Here is a 14,821-nt window from a genome sequence, read left to right as displayed (position 1 = left end):
TCTTTTTGTTGGTGTCCTTTAGTAGTGGTTTCTTTGCAGTAATTCAGGCCTTATTCACACAGTCTCCTCTGAACAGTTGATGTTGAGATGTGTCTTTTACTGGAACTCTGTGAAGCATTTATTTGTGTTGCAATCTGAGGTGCAGTTAACTCTAATGAACGTATCCTCTGCAGCAGAGGTAACTCTGGGTCTTTCTTTCCTGTGGCAGTCCTCATGAAAGCCAGTTTCATCATAGTGCTTAATGGTTTTTGCAACTGCACTTGAAGAAACTGTCAACGTTCTTGAAATATTCTGCATTGACTGACCTTCATGTCTTAATGTAATAATGGACTGTCGTTTCTCTTTGCTTATTTGAGCTGTTCTTGCCATAATATGGACTTGGTATTTTACCAAATAGGGCAATTTTCTGTATGCCACCCCTACCTTGTCACAACACAACTGATTGGCTCAAAAGCATTAAGAAGGAAAGAAATTCAAAACAATTGACTTTTAACAAGGCACCTGTTAGTTGAAATGCATTCCAGGTGACTACCTCATGAAGCTGGTTGAGAGAGGCAGTGGCAGCTCTGGTTCTGGACAAGGCGCAGCCACCCTTCCGAACTAAACTTGTAGCACTGACCAAATGGATGCAACTACACTAGACAGCACAAAACCGTAGGGACTCCCGACCACAAACCCCGGGCTGGGGACCCACCATCCCCGGATGTTCTGGACCCCACCCTTCGCTGTGTGGACCATCCCCGGATGTTCTGGACCCCGGACCGTTGCATGGAGACCCCGGGCTGGGGACCATCGCTGGAGACCCCGGGCTGGTGACCATCGCTGGAGACCCCGGGCTGAGGACCGTCGCTGGAGACCCCGAGCTGAGGACCATCGCTGGAGACCCCGGGCTGAGGACCGTCGCTGGAGACCCCGGACTGTGGCCTGTCGTTGGAGGTTCCGGACTGTGGCCCGTCGCCGGACGCTCTGGACTGGGTACTGTCGCAGGACGCTATGGACTGGACACTGTCGCCGGACGATCCGGACTGGGTACTGTCGCAGGACGCTATGGACTGGGTACTGTCGCTGGACGATCCGGACTGGGTACTGTCGCCGGACGATCCGGACTGGGTACTGTCGCCGGACCCTGGAGGCGCACTAGAGGCCAGGTGCGTGGTGCCGGCATTGGTGGTCCCGGGCTGGTGACACGCACCTCAGGGCGAGTGCGAGGAGCAGGAACAGGGCGTACTGGACTTCCGAGGCGCACTGTAGGCCTGGTGCGTGGTGCCGGCACTGGTGGTACAGGGCTGGTGACACGCACCTCAGGGCGAGTGCGGGGAGGAGTTAGCGGATGCTTTAGTCCAGATCTGGGAGGAGATCCCTCAGGAGACCATCCGCCACCTCATCAGGAGCATGCCCAGGCGTTGTAGGGAGGTCATACAGGCACGTGGAGACCACACACACTACTGAGCCTCATTTAGACTTTAAGGACATTACATCAAACTTGGATCAGCCTGTAGTGTGGTTTTTCACTTTAATTTTGAGTGTGACTCCAAATCCAGACCTCCATGGGTTGATATATTTGATTTCCATTGATAATTTTTGCGTGATTTTGTTGTCAGCACATTCAACTACGTAAAGAAAAAAGTATTTAATAAGAATATTTCATTCATTCAGATCTAGGATGTGTTATTTTAGTGTTCCCTTTATTTTTTTGAGCAGTGTATATGGTCTGTGTAATAAATAAGGAGAACCCATAAAGTAAGGGGTGGTTATTTTCTCGGCATAATGTAACCACTCCTCTTATTGTTTTGCTTCTTGGCCGAATGTGTTTACTTAGTTTAGTGAGTACTGTCTCTTGGGTGAACACTGAATAAATGACATGTATCGAAGGATACAGAATCCACCTCTAACATACATTTTGTCTGCTGTTATGTGCCCACCCAGTGCAATGCCCGGCCCACGATGTAAGGTTTGACTCTACTGGAGTAATCCTGAGTCCAGGCTACCCTGAAAGCTACCCAAACCTGCAGATGTGTATCTGGACTATCAATGTAGAGAAGGGCTACAACATCACATTGTACTTCGAGTCCTTCCAGACCGAGAGGGAGTTCGACATCCTAGAAGTCTTTGATGGTAGCTACTGTAGCATTACACTAGCCTGGTCCCATAACTGTTTCTGCTGTCTTGCCAACTCATTACAGCACAAACAGATCTGGGACCAGGCTAGCATTGCACACTGTGATGTTTTTTTGAACCTGTTCTGCTTTTGCTCAGAGTTGTGTTGTGTTCAAACTGTCTACTTGGGCTGCAGTGGCTTTGTAAATGTAATCTTTAGTGAATTGAGTTTGGAGAATTTGGGAATGAAATGGCTGGAAGTGTCAGTATTAAATGCAAGTCCTACAGAACTTTGTATGACCTCCCTTTGAATGAATGCAACAACGTGAATGTGAAGCAACCACAATACCACTGAACACATTTAGATTCATGCTGTAATGTCTAAAAGGCCTTTGTGATGAACAATGTTTTGTTATGTGACATAACAAGCAAGTATAGTGTAGAGAATCATTATACTATCTAAAGCGGTGTGAAATATATTTTTAATAACCAAACATATTGTATTTTCAGCTGTTTGAAGCTGGTGTACAAAACCGAAAGTTAAAGAAGCCCAAACTAAACTTAAGAATGGGAAGCATAGAAATAGCATGACTTTCAACACAAATAAACAAAATCTGCCTTATTGTTAGCATCCTCTCTCTCATGATATTCTCTCTCTCTCTCTCTCTCTCTCTCTCTCTCTCTCTCTCTCTCTCTCCCTCTTACTTTTTTCTCTCTTTTTCTCTCTCTCTCTCTCTCTCTCTCTCTCTCTCTCTCTCTCTCTCTCTCTCTCTCTCTCTCTCTCTCTCTCTCTCTCTCTCTCTCTCTCTTCTCTCTCTCTTCTCTCTCTCTCTCTCTCTCTCTCTCTCTCTCTCTCTCTCTCTCTCTCTCTCTTCTCTCTCTCTCTCTCTCTCTCTCGCTCTCTCTCTCTCTTACTTTTCTCTCTCTCTCTCTCTCTCTCTCTCTAGGTCCCAGTACTAACAGTCAGACTCTGGCCACCTTCAGCGGTGACGTCCCCGCGCCCTTCAACATCACTACCACCGGCCACCAACTCACACTGCGCTGGTCTTCCGACCACGGCACCAACAAGAAGGGCTTCCGTATCCGCTATGTTGGTGAGTATCAAAGTATGTATCCATTTAAATCACTCTTATTCACTTGCACGTTTATGTCTTTTGAGAGTGAGGATTGCAGAGCTTGCTTGCATGTGAGAGTGGGAGAATTATTACAAAGTAGATAGTAGATACTAAAAACCTGCATGTGGAATATTGTGGTTGTACTCAATATTTGTCTGTCTTTCCTTGAGGTATTGAAGAATTAACCATTTACAGTATTGATGCATTTACATACACTGTCATGGAGGTTAGCGCATTGTTGAGGTTCAGAGCACAGTAAATAGATTTTGCTCTAAGCTATGCACTCATTCTCTGACTAGCTAAAACCATGGGCCTAGTGCTGCTTCCTCATGTCTTGGTGCTACTACAGATGTCAGTGGAGATGTCAGTCAGGGCCTGGGGACCCTAAACAACCACAGAGCTGGGTCACACTTTGCTGAGCAGGCGGGCCAGGGACAGACAGGGCCTGAACAGGTCAAGTGTTGGTCAGAGCTGACAGCCAGTCTGTCCCTAATAGTCCCGGTTAAGAGATAGCTTTGTCTCAGGCTCCACAGCTTTTTCCAAATGTGACAACAGACGCTGTGCTAAGACCCCCAAGGCAAAAGACACCTATGGTCTCCCCAGACTGTGATGCCGACGGCGATAACACCATGTGAAAAGCTAAGACGGCACAAAGCAGTATTAGGACTAGACTGCAGTATTAGGAATAGACTGCAATATTAGGAATAGACTGCAGTATTAGGAATAGACTGCAATATTATGAATAGACTGCAGTAATGGGACTAGACTGCAGAATTAGGGCTAGCATGCAGTATTAGGACCAAACTGCAGATTTAGGACTAGTCTGCAGTATTAGGACTAGTCTGCAGATTTAGGACTACTCTGCAGTATTAGGACTAGTCTGCAGTATTAGGACAATATGGCAGTATTAGGCTAAGACTGCAGTATTAGAAATAGACTGCAGTATTAGGACAGGACTGCAGTATTAGGACCAGACTGCAGATTTAGGACTAGTCTGCAGTATTAGGACTACTCTGCAGTATTAGGACTAGTCTGCAGTATTAGGACAATACGGCAGTATTAGGCTAAGACTGCAGTATTAGGACAGGACTGCAGTATTAGGACAGGACTGCAGTATTTGGACAGGACTGCAGTATTAGGACAGGACTGCAGTATTTGGACAAGACTGCAGCATTTGGACTAGACTGCAGTATTAGGACAAGACTGCAGTATTAGAAATAGACTGCAGTATTAGGACCGGACTGCAGTATTAGGACAAGACTGCAGTATTAGGCTAAGACTGCAGTATTAGAAATAGACTGCAGTATTAGGACAGGACTGCAGTAGTAGGACAAGACTGCAGTATTAGGCTAAGACTGCAGTATTAGAAATAAACTGCAGTGTTAGGACAGGACTGCAGTATTAGGACAAGACTGCAGTATTAGGACACGACTGCAATATTAGGCCAAGACTGTAATATTAGGCTAAGACTGCAGTATTCGGACAGGACTGCAGTATTAGGACAAGACTGCTGTATATTCGGACAAGACTGCTGTATTCGGACAAGACTGCAGTATTAGAAATGGACTGCAGTATTAGGACAGGACTGCAGTATTAGGACAGGACTGCAGTATTATGAAAAGACTGCAGTATTAGGACAAGAATGCAGTATTAGGATAAGACTGCAGTATTAGAAATAGACTGCAGGATTAGGGCAAGACTGCAGTATTAGGACAAGACTGCAGTATTAGGCTAAAACTGCAGTATTAGAAATAGACTGCAGTATTAGGACAGGAATGCAGTGGTAGGACAAGACTGCAGTATTAGGACAAGACTGCAGTATTAGGACAAGACTACAGTATTAGAAATAGACTGCAGTATTAGGACAGGACTGCAGTATTAGGACTAGACTGCAGTATTAGGACTAGACTGCAGTATTTGGACTAGACTGCAGTATTAGGCTAAGACTGCAGTATTAGAAATAGACTGCAGTATTAGGACAGGACTGCAGTATTAGGACAGGACTGTAGTATTAGGACAGGACTGCAGTATTAGGACAGGACTGCAGTATTAGAAATGGACTGCAGTATTAGGACAGGACTGCAGTATTAGGACAGGACTGCAGTATTATGACAAGACTGCAGTATTAGGACAAGACTGCAGTATTAGGACAAGACTGCAGTATTAGGACAAGACTGCAATATTAGGAGTAGACTGCAGTAATGGGACTAAACTGCAGAATTAGGACTAGTCTGCACTATTAGGACTAGTCTGCACTATTAGGACTAGACTGCAGATTTAGGACTAGTCTGCAGTATTAGGACTAGTCTGCACTATTAGGACTAGACTGCAGATTTAGGACTAGTCTGCAGTATTAGGACTAGTCTGCACTATTAGGACTAGTCTGCAGTATTAGGACAAGACTGCAGTATTCGGACAAGACTGCAGTATTAGAAATAGACTGCAGTATTAGGACAAGACTGCAGTATTAGGCTAAGACTGCAGTATTAGAAATAGACAGTATTGGGACAATACGGCAGTATTAGGACAGGAACTGCAGTATTAGGACAGGCAGTGGTAGGACAAGACTGCAGTATTAGGACAAGACTGCAGTATTAGGACAAGACTACAGTATTAGAAATAGACTGCAGTATTAGGACAGGACTGCAGTATTAGGACTAGACTGCAGTATTAGGACTAGACTGCAGTATTTGGACTAGACTGCAGTATTAGGCTAAGACTGCAGTATTAGAAATAGACTGCAGTATTAGGCTAAGACTGCAGTATTAGAAATAGACTGCAGTATTAGGACAGGAATGCAGTGGTAGGACAAGACTGCAGTATTAGGACAAGACTGCAGTATTAGGACAAGACTACAGTATTAGAAATAGACTGCAGTATTAGGACAGGACTGCAGTATTAGGACTAGACTGCAGTATTAGGACTAGACTGCAGTATTTGGACTAGACTGCAGTATTAGGCTAAGACTGCAGTATTAGAAATAGACTGCAGTATTAGGACAGGACTGCAGTATTAGGACAGGACTGTAGTATTAGGACAGGACTGTAGTATTAGGACAGGACTGCAGTATTAGGACAGGACTGCAGTATTAGGACAGGACTGCAGTATTAGGACAGGACTGCAGTATTATGACAAGACTGCAGTATTAGGACAAGACTGCAGTATTAGGAATAGACTGCAATATTAGGAATAGACTGCAGTAATGGGACTAAACTGCAGAATTAGGACTAGTCTGCAGTATTAGGACTAGTCTGCACTATTAGGACTAGACTGCAGATTTAGGACTAGTCTGCAGTATTAGGGCAAGAATGCAGTATTAGGATAAGACTGCAGTATTAGAAATAGACTGCAGGATTAGGGCAAGACTGCAGTATTAGGACAAGACTGCAGTATTAGGCTAAAACTGCAGTATTAGAAATAGACTGCAGTATTAGAAATAGACTGCAGTATTAGGAAAGGAATGCAGTAGTAGGACAAGACTGCAGTATTAGGACAAGACTGCAGTATTAGGACAAGACTACAGTATTAGAAATAGACTGCAGTATTAGGACTAGACTGCAGTATTAGGACTAGACTGCAGTATTAGGACTAGACTGCAGTATTAGGACTAGACTGCAGTATTTGGACTAGACTGCAGTATTAGGCTAAGACTGCAGTATTAGAAATAGACTGCAGTATTAGGACAGGACTGCAGTATTAGGACAGGACTGTAGTATTAGGACAGGACTGCAGTATTAGGACAGGACTGCAGTATTAGAAATGGACTGCAGTATTAGGACAGGACTGCAGTATTAGGACAGGACTGCAGTATTATGACAAGACTGCAGTATTAGGACAAGACTGCAGTATTAGGACAAGACTGCAGTATTAGGACAAGACTGCAATATTAGGAGTAGACTGCAGTAATGGGACTAAACTGCAGAATTAGGACTAGTCTGCACTATTAGGACTAGTCTGCACTATTAGGACTAGACTGCAGATTTAGGACTAGTCTGCAGTATTAGGACTAGTCTGCACTATTAGGACTAGACTGCAGATTTAGGACTAGTCTGCAGTATTAGGACTAGTCTGCACTATTAGGACTAGTCTGCAGTATTAGGACAAGACTGCAGTATTCGGACAAGACTGCAGTATTAGAAATAGACTGCAGTATTAGGACAAGACTGCAGTATTAGGCTAAGACTGCAGTATTAGAAATAGACTGCAGTATTGGGACAATACGGCAGTATTAGGCTAAGACTGCAGTATTAGAAATAGACTGCAGTATTAGGACAGTACTGCAGTATTAGGACAGGACTGTAGTATTAGGACAGGACTGCAGTATTAGGACAAGACTGCAGTATTAGGACAAGACTGCAGTATTAGGACAAGACTGCAGTATTGGGACAAGACTGCAGTATTAGGGCTAGCATGCACTATTAGGACTAGACTGCAGATTTAGGACTAGTCTGCAGTATTAGGACTAGTCTGCAGATTTAGGACTACTCTGCAGTATTAGGACTAGTCTGCAGTATTAGGACTATACGGCAGTATTAGGCTAAGACTGCAGTATTAGAAATAGACTGCAGTATTAGGACAGGACTGCAGTATTTGGACTAGACTGCAGTAATGGGACTAGACTGCAGAATTAGGGCTAGCATGCACTATTAGGACTAGACTGCAGATTTAGGACTAGTCTGCAGTATTAGGACTAGTCTGCAGATTTAGGACTACTTTGCAGTATTATGACTAGTCTGCAGTATTAGGACTATACGGCAGTATTAGGCTAAGACTGCAGTATTAGAAATAGACTGCAGTATTAGGACAGGACTGCAGTATTTGGACTAGACTGCAGTATTTGGACTAGACTGCAGTATTAGGACAAGACTGCAGTATTAGAAATAGACTGCAGTATTAGAAATAGACTGCAGTATTAGGACCGGACTGCAGTATTAGGACAAGACTGCAGTATTAGGCTAAGACTGCAGTATTAGAAATAGACTGCAGTATTAGGACAGGACTGCAGTATTAGGACAAGACTGCAGTATTAGGACTAGACTGCAGTATTAGAAATAGACTGCAGTATTAGGACAGTGCAGTATTAGGACAAGACTGCAGTATTAAGACATGACTGCAATATTAGGCTAAGACTGCAATATTAGGCTAAGACTGCAGTATTAGGACAGGACTTCAGTATTAGGACAAGACTGCTGACAGTATTAGGACAGGACTGCAGTATTATGACAAGACTGCAGTATTAGGACAATACTGCAGTATTAGGACAAGACTGCAGTATTAGGACAAGACTGCAGTATTAGAAATAGACTGCAGGATTAGGGCAAGACTGCTGACAAGACTGCATTATTAGGACAAGACTGCAGTATTAGAAATAGACTGCAGTATTAGAAATAGACTGCAGTATTAGGACAAGACTGCAGTATTAGGACAAGACTGCAGTATTAGGACAAGACTGCAGTATTAGAAATAGACTGCAGGATTAGGGCAATACTGCAGTATTAGGACAAGACTGCAGTATTAGGCTAAAACTGCAGTATTAGAAATAGACTGCAGTATTAGGACAGGACTGCAATATTAGGACAAGACTGCAGTATTAGGACAAGACTGCAGTATTAGGACAAGACTGCAGTATTAGGACACGACTGCAATATTAGGCTAAGACTGCAATATTAGGCTAAGACTGCAGTATTTGGACAGGACTGCAGTATTAGGACAAGACTGCAGTATTAGAAATGGACTGCAGTATTAGGACAGGACTGAAGTATTAGGACAGGACTGCAGTATTATGACAAGACTGCAGTATTAGGACAATACTGCAGTATTAGGACAAGACTGCAGTATTAGGACAAGACTGCAGTATTAGAAATAGACTGCAGGATTAGGGCAAGACTGCAGTATTATGACAAGACTGCATTATTAGGACAAGACTGCAGTATTAGAAATAGACTGCAGTATTAGAAATAGACTGCAGTATTAGGACAAGACTGCAGTATTAGGACAAGAATGCAGTATTAGGACAAGACTGCAGTATTAGGCTAAAACTGCAGTATTAGAAATAGACTGCAGTATTAGGACAGGACTGCAATATTAGGACAAGACTGCAGTATTAGGACAAGACTGCAGTATTAGGACACGACTGCAATATTAGGCTAAGACTGCAATATTAGGCTAAGACTGCAGTATTTGGACAGGACTGCAGTATTAGGACAAGACTGCTGTATTCAGACATGGACTGCAGTATTAGAAATGGACTGCAGTATTAGGACAGGACTGCAGTATTAGGACAGGACTGCAGTATTATGACAAGACTGCAGTATTAGGACAAGACTGCAGTATTAGGACAAGACTGCAGTATTAGAAATAGACTGCAGGATTAGGGCAAGACTGCAGTATTATGACAAGACTGCAGTATTAGGACAAGACTGCAGTATTAGGACAAGACTGCAGTATTAGGACAAGACTGCAGTATTAGGACAAGACTGCAGTATTAGGACAAGACTGCAGTATTAGAAATAGACTGCAGGATTAGGGCAAGACTGCAGTATTATGACAAGACTGCAGTATTAGGACAAGACTGCAGTATTAGGACAAGACTGCAGTATTAGGACAAGACTGCAGTATTAGAAATAGACTGCAGGATTAGGGCAAGACTGCAGTATTATGACAAGACTGCAGTATTAGGACAAGACTGCAGTATTAGGACAAGACTGCAGTATTAGGCTAAGACTGCAGTATTAGAAATAGACTGCAGTATTAGGACAGGACTGCAGTATTAGGACAGGACTGTAGTATTAGGACAGGACTGTAGTATTAGGACAGGACTGCAGTATTAGGACAGGACTGCAGTATTAGGACAGGACTGCAGTATTAGGACAGGACTGCAGTATTATGACAAGACTGCAGTATTAGGACAAGACTGCAGTATTAGGAATAGACTGCAATATTAGGAATAGACTGCAGTAATGGGACTAAACTGCAGAATTAGGACTAGTCTGCAGTATTAGGACTAGTCTGCACTATTAGGACTAGACTGCAGATTTAGGACTAGTCTGCAGTATTAGGGCAAGAATGCAGTATTAGGATAAGACTGCAGTATTAGAAATAGACTGCAGGATTAGGGCAAGACTGACAAGACTGCAGTATTATTGCAGTATTAGAAATAGACAGTATTAGAAATAGACTGCAGTATTAGGAAAGGAATGCAGTAGTAGGACAAGACTGCAGTATTAGGACAAGACTGCAGTATTAGGACAAGACTACAGTATTAGAAATAGACTGCAGTATTAGGACTAGACTGCAGTATTAGGACTAGACTGCAGTATTAGGACTAGACTGCAGTATTTGGACTAGACTGCAGTATTAGGCTAAGACTGCAGTATTAGAAATAGACTGCAGTATTAGGACAGGACTGCAGTATTAGGACAGGACTGTAGTATTAGGACAGGACTGCAGTATTAGGACAGGACTGCAGTATTAGAAATGGACTGCAGTATTAGGACAGGACTGCAGTATTAGGACAGGACTGCAGTATTATGACAAGACTGCAGTATTAGGACAAGACTGCAGTATTAGGACAAGACTGCAGTATTAGGACAAGACTGCAATATTAGGAGTAGACTGCAGTAATGGGACTAAACTGCAGAATTAGGACTAGTCTGCACTATTAGGACTAGTCTGCACTATTAGGACTAGACTGCAGATTTAGGACTAGTCTGCAGTATTAGGACTAGTCTGCACTATTAGGACTAGACTGCAGATTTAGGACTAGTCTGCAGTATTAGGACTAGTCTGCACTATTAGGACTAGTCTGCAGTATTAGGACAAGACTGCAGTATTCGGACAAGACTGCAGTATTAGAAATAGACTGCAGTATTAGGACAAGACTGCAATATTAGGACAAGACTGCAGTATTAAGACATGACTGCAATATTAGGCTAAGACTGCAATATTAGGCTAAGACTGCAGTATTTGGACTAGACTGCAGTATTAGGACAAGACTGCAGTATTAGAAATAGACTGCAGTATTAGAAATAGACTGCAGTATTAGGACCGGACTGCAGTATTAGGACAAGACTGCAGTATTAGGCTAAGACTGCAGTATTAGAAATAGACTGCAGTATTAGGACAGGACTGCAGTATTAGGACAAGACTGCAGTATTAGGACTAGACTGCAGTATTAGAAATAGACTGCAGTATTAGGACAGGACTGCAATATTAGGACAAGACTGCAGTATTAAGACATGACTGCAATATTAGGCTAAGACTGCAATATTAGGCTAAGACTGCAGTATTCGGACAGGACTTCAGTATTAGGACAAGACTGCTGTATTCGGACAAGACTGCAGTATTAGAAATGGACTGCAGTATTAGGACAGGACTGAAGTATTAGGACAGGACTGCAGTATTATGACAAGACTGCAGTATTAGGACAATACTGCAGTATTAGGACAAGACTGCAGTATTAGGACAAGACTGCAGTATTAGAAATAGACTGCAGGATTAGGGCAAGACTGCAGTATTATGACAAGACTGCATTATTAGGACAAGACTGCAGTATTAGAAATAGACTGCAGTATTAGAAATAGACTGCAGTATTAGGACAAGACTGCAGTATTAGGACAAGACTGCAGTATTAGGACAAGACTGCAGTATTAGACAAGACTGCAAAACTGCAGTATTAGGACAAGACTGCAGTATTAGGCAGGACTGCAGTATTAGAAACAAGACTGCAGTATTAGGACAAGACTGCAATATTAGGACAAGACTGCAGTATTAGGACAAGACTGCAGTATTAGGACAAGACTGCAGTATTAGGACACGACTGCAATATTAGGCTAAGACTGCAATATTAGGCTAAGACTGCAGTATTTGGACAGGACTGCAGTATTAGGACAAGACTGCAGTATTAGAAATGGACTGCAGTATTAGGACAGGACTGAAGTATTAGGACAGGACTGCAGTATTATGACAAGACTGCAGTATTAGGACAATACTGCAGTATTAGGACAAGACTGCAGTATTAGGACAAGACTGCAGTATTAGAAATAGACTGCAGGATTAGGGCAAGACTGCAGTATTATGACAAGACTGCATTATTAGGACAAGACTGCAAGACTGCAGTATTAGGACAAGAAGTATTAGGACAAGACTGCAGTATTAGGACAAGACTGATTAGGCTAAAACTGCAGTATTAGAAATAGACTGCAGTATTAGGACAAGACTGCAATATTAGGACAAGACTGCAGTATTAGGACAAGACTGCAGTATTAGGACACGACTGCAATATTAGGCTAAGACTGCAATATTAGGCTAAGACTGCACTGCAGTATTAGGACAAGACTGATTAGGACAAGACTGCTGTATTCAGACATGGACAGTATTAGAAAGACTGCAGTATTAGGACAGGACTGCAGTATTAGGACAGGACTGCAGTATTATGACAAGACTGCAGTATTAGGACAAGACTGCAGTATTAGGACAAGACTGCAGTATTAGAAATAGACTGCAGGATTAGGGCAAGACTGCAGTATTATGACAAGACAGTATTAGGACAAGACTGCAGTATTAGGACAAGACTGCAGTATTAGGACAAGACTGCAGTATTAGGACAAGACTGCAGTATTAGGACAAGACTGCAGTATTAGAAATAGACTGCAGGATTAGGGCAAGACTGCAGTATTATGACAAGACTGCAGTATTAGGACAAGACTGCAGTATTAGGACAAGACTGCAGTATTAGGACAAGACTGCAGTATTAGACTGCAGGATTAGGGCAAGACTGCAGTATTATGACAAGACTGCACAAGGACTGCAGTATTAGGACAAGAAATTAGGACAAGACTGCAGTATTAGAAATAGACTGCAGTATTAGAAATAGACTGCAGGATTAGGGCAAGACTGCAGTATTAGGACAAGACTACAGTATTAGGCTAAAACTGCAGTATTAGAAATAGACTGCAGGATTAGGGCAAGACTGCAGTATTAGGACAGGACTGCAATATTAGGAAAAGACTGTTAGGACAAGACTGCAGTATTAGGACAGGACTGCAGTATTAGGACAAGACTGTTAGGACAAGACTGTAGTATTAGGACAAGACTGCAGTATTTGGGCTAGTCTGCAGTATAAGGATTAGATTGCAGTATTAGGAACGTAGCTTGTGAGGAACAACAAGACTAAGGCTAGGGAAGTCCAAATATTCCCAGAGTAAGGACTTGGCTGCAAGGCCGTACCAATAATTCTAATGGAGGTTTTTGTGATTGAGTAGCCATAGCAACATCCCTTTTCATCTCCACTTCCATTATCTATGTATATTCATCTCTTCAGGAAGATACCCAGTCGCTGATTTTCTACAGAAACACAATCTCAATTTTTTCCAGAGAAACAGACAAAAAATCTCAATCGTTATTGATTTTTGGTGTTAGCGATGCATCAACAAATAGTTTGGCCTAACACTCTGTCTTTATTTTTGCTTTCACATTATAAGATGTTGTTCTTGAGCTGCCTCGTCGTGTTTGTTCTGCTGTGTATAACCCAGTTACATTTCTGATACTTTTCCAAATAATAACTGACATTGTGCAAATGACTCCCTGCCTCAGAGATTGCTGGTATCTCATAACATGGAGTCATGCAGCTGAGGGAACTAGTCATTTGGCACTCAGTATGTGCGTCAGGAGATTTGCTGGGGGATAACTTCCTGGCTTGTTTAAGTATGCAAGATATTTGTAGTAAATCTGCTTTGAAGTGTTGTGACGCTCAAGCTAGAGTTTAGCATCTCTCTTCGCTCTCCTCTCTCTCACTCTTCCTCCCTCACTCTTCCTCTCCCTTTTCCTCTTCATCTTCCTGACAAAATCTCAGTCTTTCTATTCTGCATCCTCTCCATAACTCTCTGTCTCAGAGCCCAATTCTTTCTTTATCTCCCTCGCTCGCTCTGTCTTTTCCTCTCTCTCTCTCTTTTCCTTTCTCTTTCTCTTTCTCTCTGTCTCTCTTCCTCTTTCTCTCTCTCTCTCACTATTTTCCTCTCTCTCTTTCTTCCTCTCTCTCACTCGCTCCCTCTCTCTCCCTCTCTCTCCCTCTCTCTCCTCTCTCTCTCTCTCTCTCTCTCTCTCCCTCTCCCTCTCCCTCTCCTCTCTCCTCTCTCTCTCTCTCTCTCTCTCTCTCTCTCTCTCTCTCTCTCTCTCTCTCTCTCTCTCTCTCTCTCTCTCTCTCTCTCTCTCTCTCTCTCTCTCTCTCTGTCAGCATTCTTTGCCACTTCTATAATCTTCCTCAGTGAGATAATATGACAGAGTTGCAGGTGAGAAAGAGGTGAAAAATCTGTCTGTGCCCATTAGCAAGGTACGTAGCCCTAATTTGCTCCAGGGGTGCCGTACTACTATGGCTGCCCTGTAAAACAACTCATTTCACTGCACCTATATTTTTATGTGCTTCCCCTTACCATTGTTCACACACAATCAGACCAGTGCTTTTTAACTGTAGTATAAATATGGATCTGAATGAATAAGGCATATACGTATAAGTCAGAACTTGCTGTGTGAACTAGAATTGACACTCCCGGATGTGGGTTGACTTTGCCCTTCTACTGTAGTTATGAAAGTTACAAGTTGAGGTACATGCT

The 14,821-nt window shown here is 42.8% G+C and overlaps 1 protein-coding gene across 1 annotated transcript in view; it reads left to right on the top strand.

Annotated features, from left to right (window-relative positions):
- LOC124043287 (CUB and sushi domain-containing protein 3-like) overlaps nt 1-14,821 on the top strand; it is a 720,075-nt gene that overhangs the window by 602,263 nt on the left and 102,991 nt on the right. The window contains exons 47-48 of the mRNA XM_046361728.1: nt 1,927-2,115; nt 3,045-3,191. Coding sequence (XP_046217684.1) covers nt 1,927-2,115; nt 3,045-3,191 — 336 coding nt within the window. The remainder of the gene's footprint in view (nt 1-1,926; nt 2,116-3,044; nt 3,192-14,821) is intronic.

The sequence above is a fragment of the Oncorhynchus gorbuscha genome, linkage group LG09, assembly GCF_021184085.1.
Source record: "Oncorhynchus gorbuscha isolate QuinsamMale2020 ecotype Even-year linkage group LG09, OgorEven_v1.0, whole genome shotgun sequence".
Taxonomy (NCBI): Eukaryota; Metazoa; Chordata; class Actinopteri; order Salmoniformes; family Salmonidae; genus Oncorhynchus; species Oncorhynchus gorbuscha.
The sequence above is the reverse complement of the archived record's forward strand: the minus strand, read 5'-3'. Positions and strand labels throughout refer to the sequence as shown.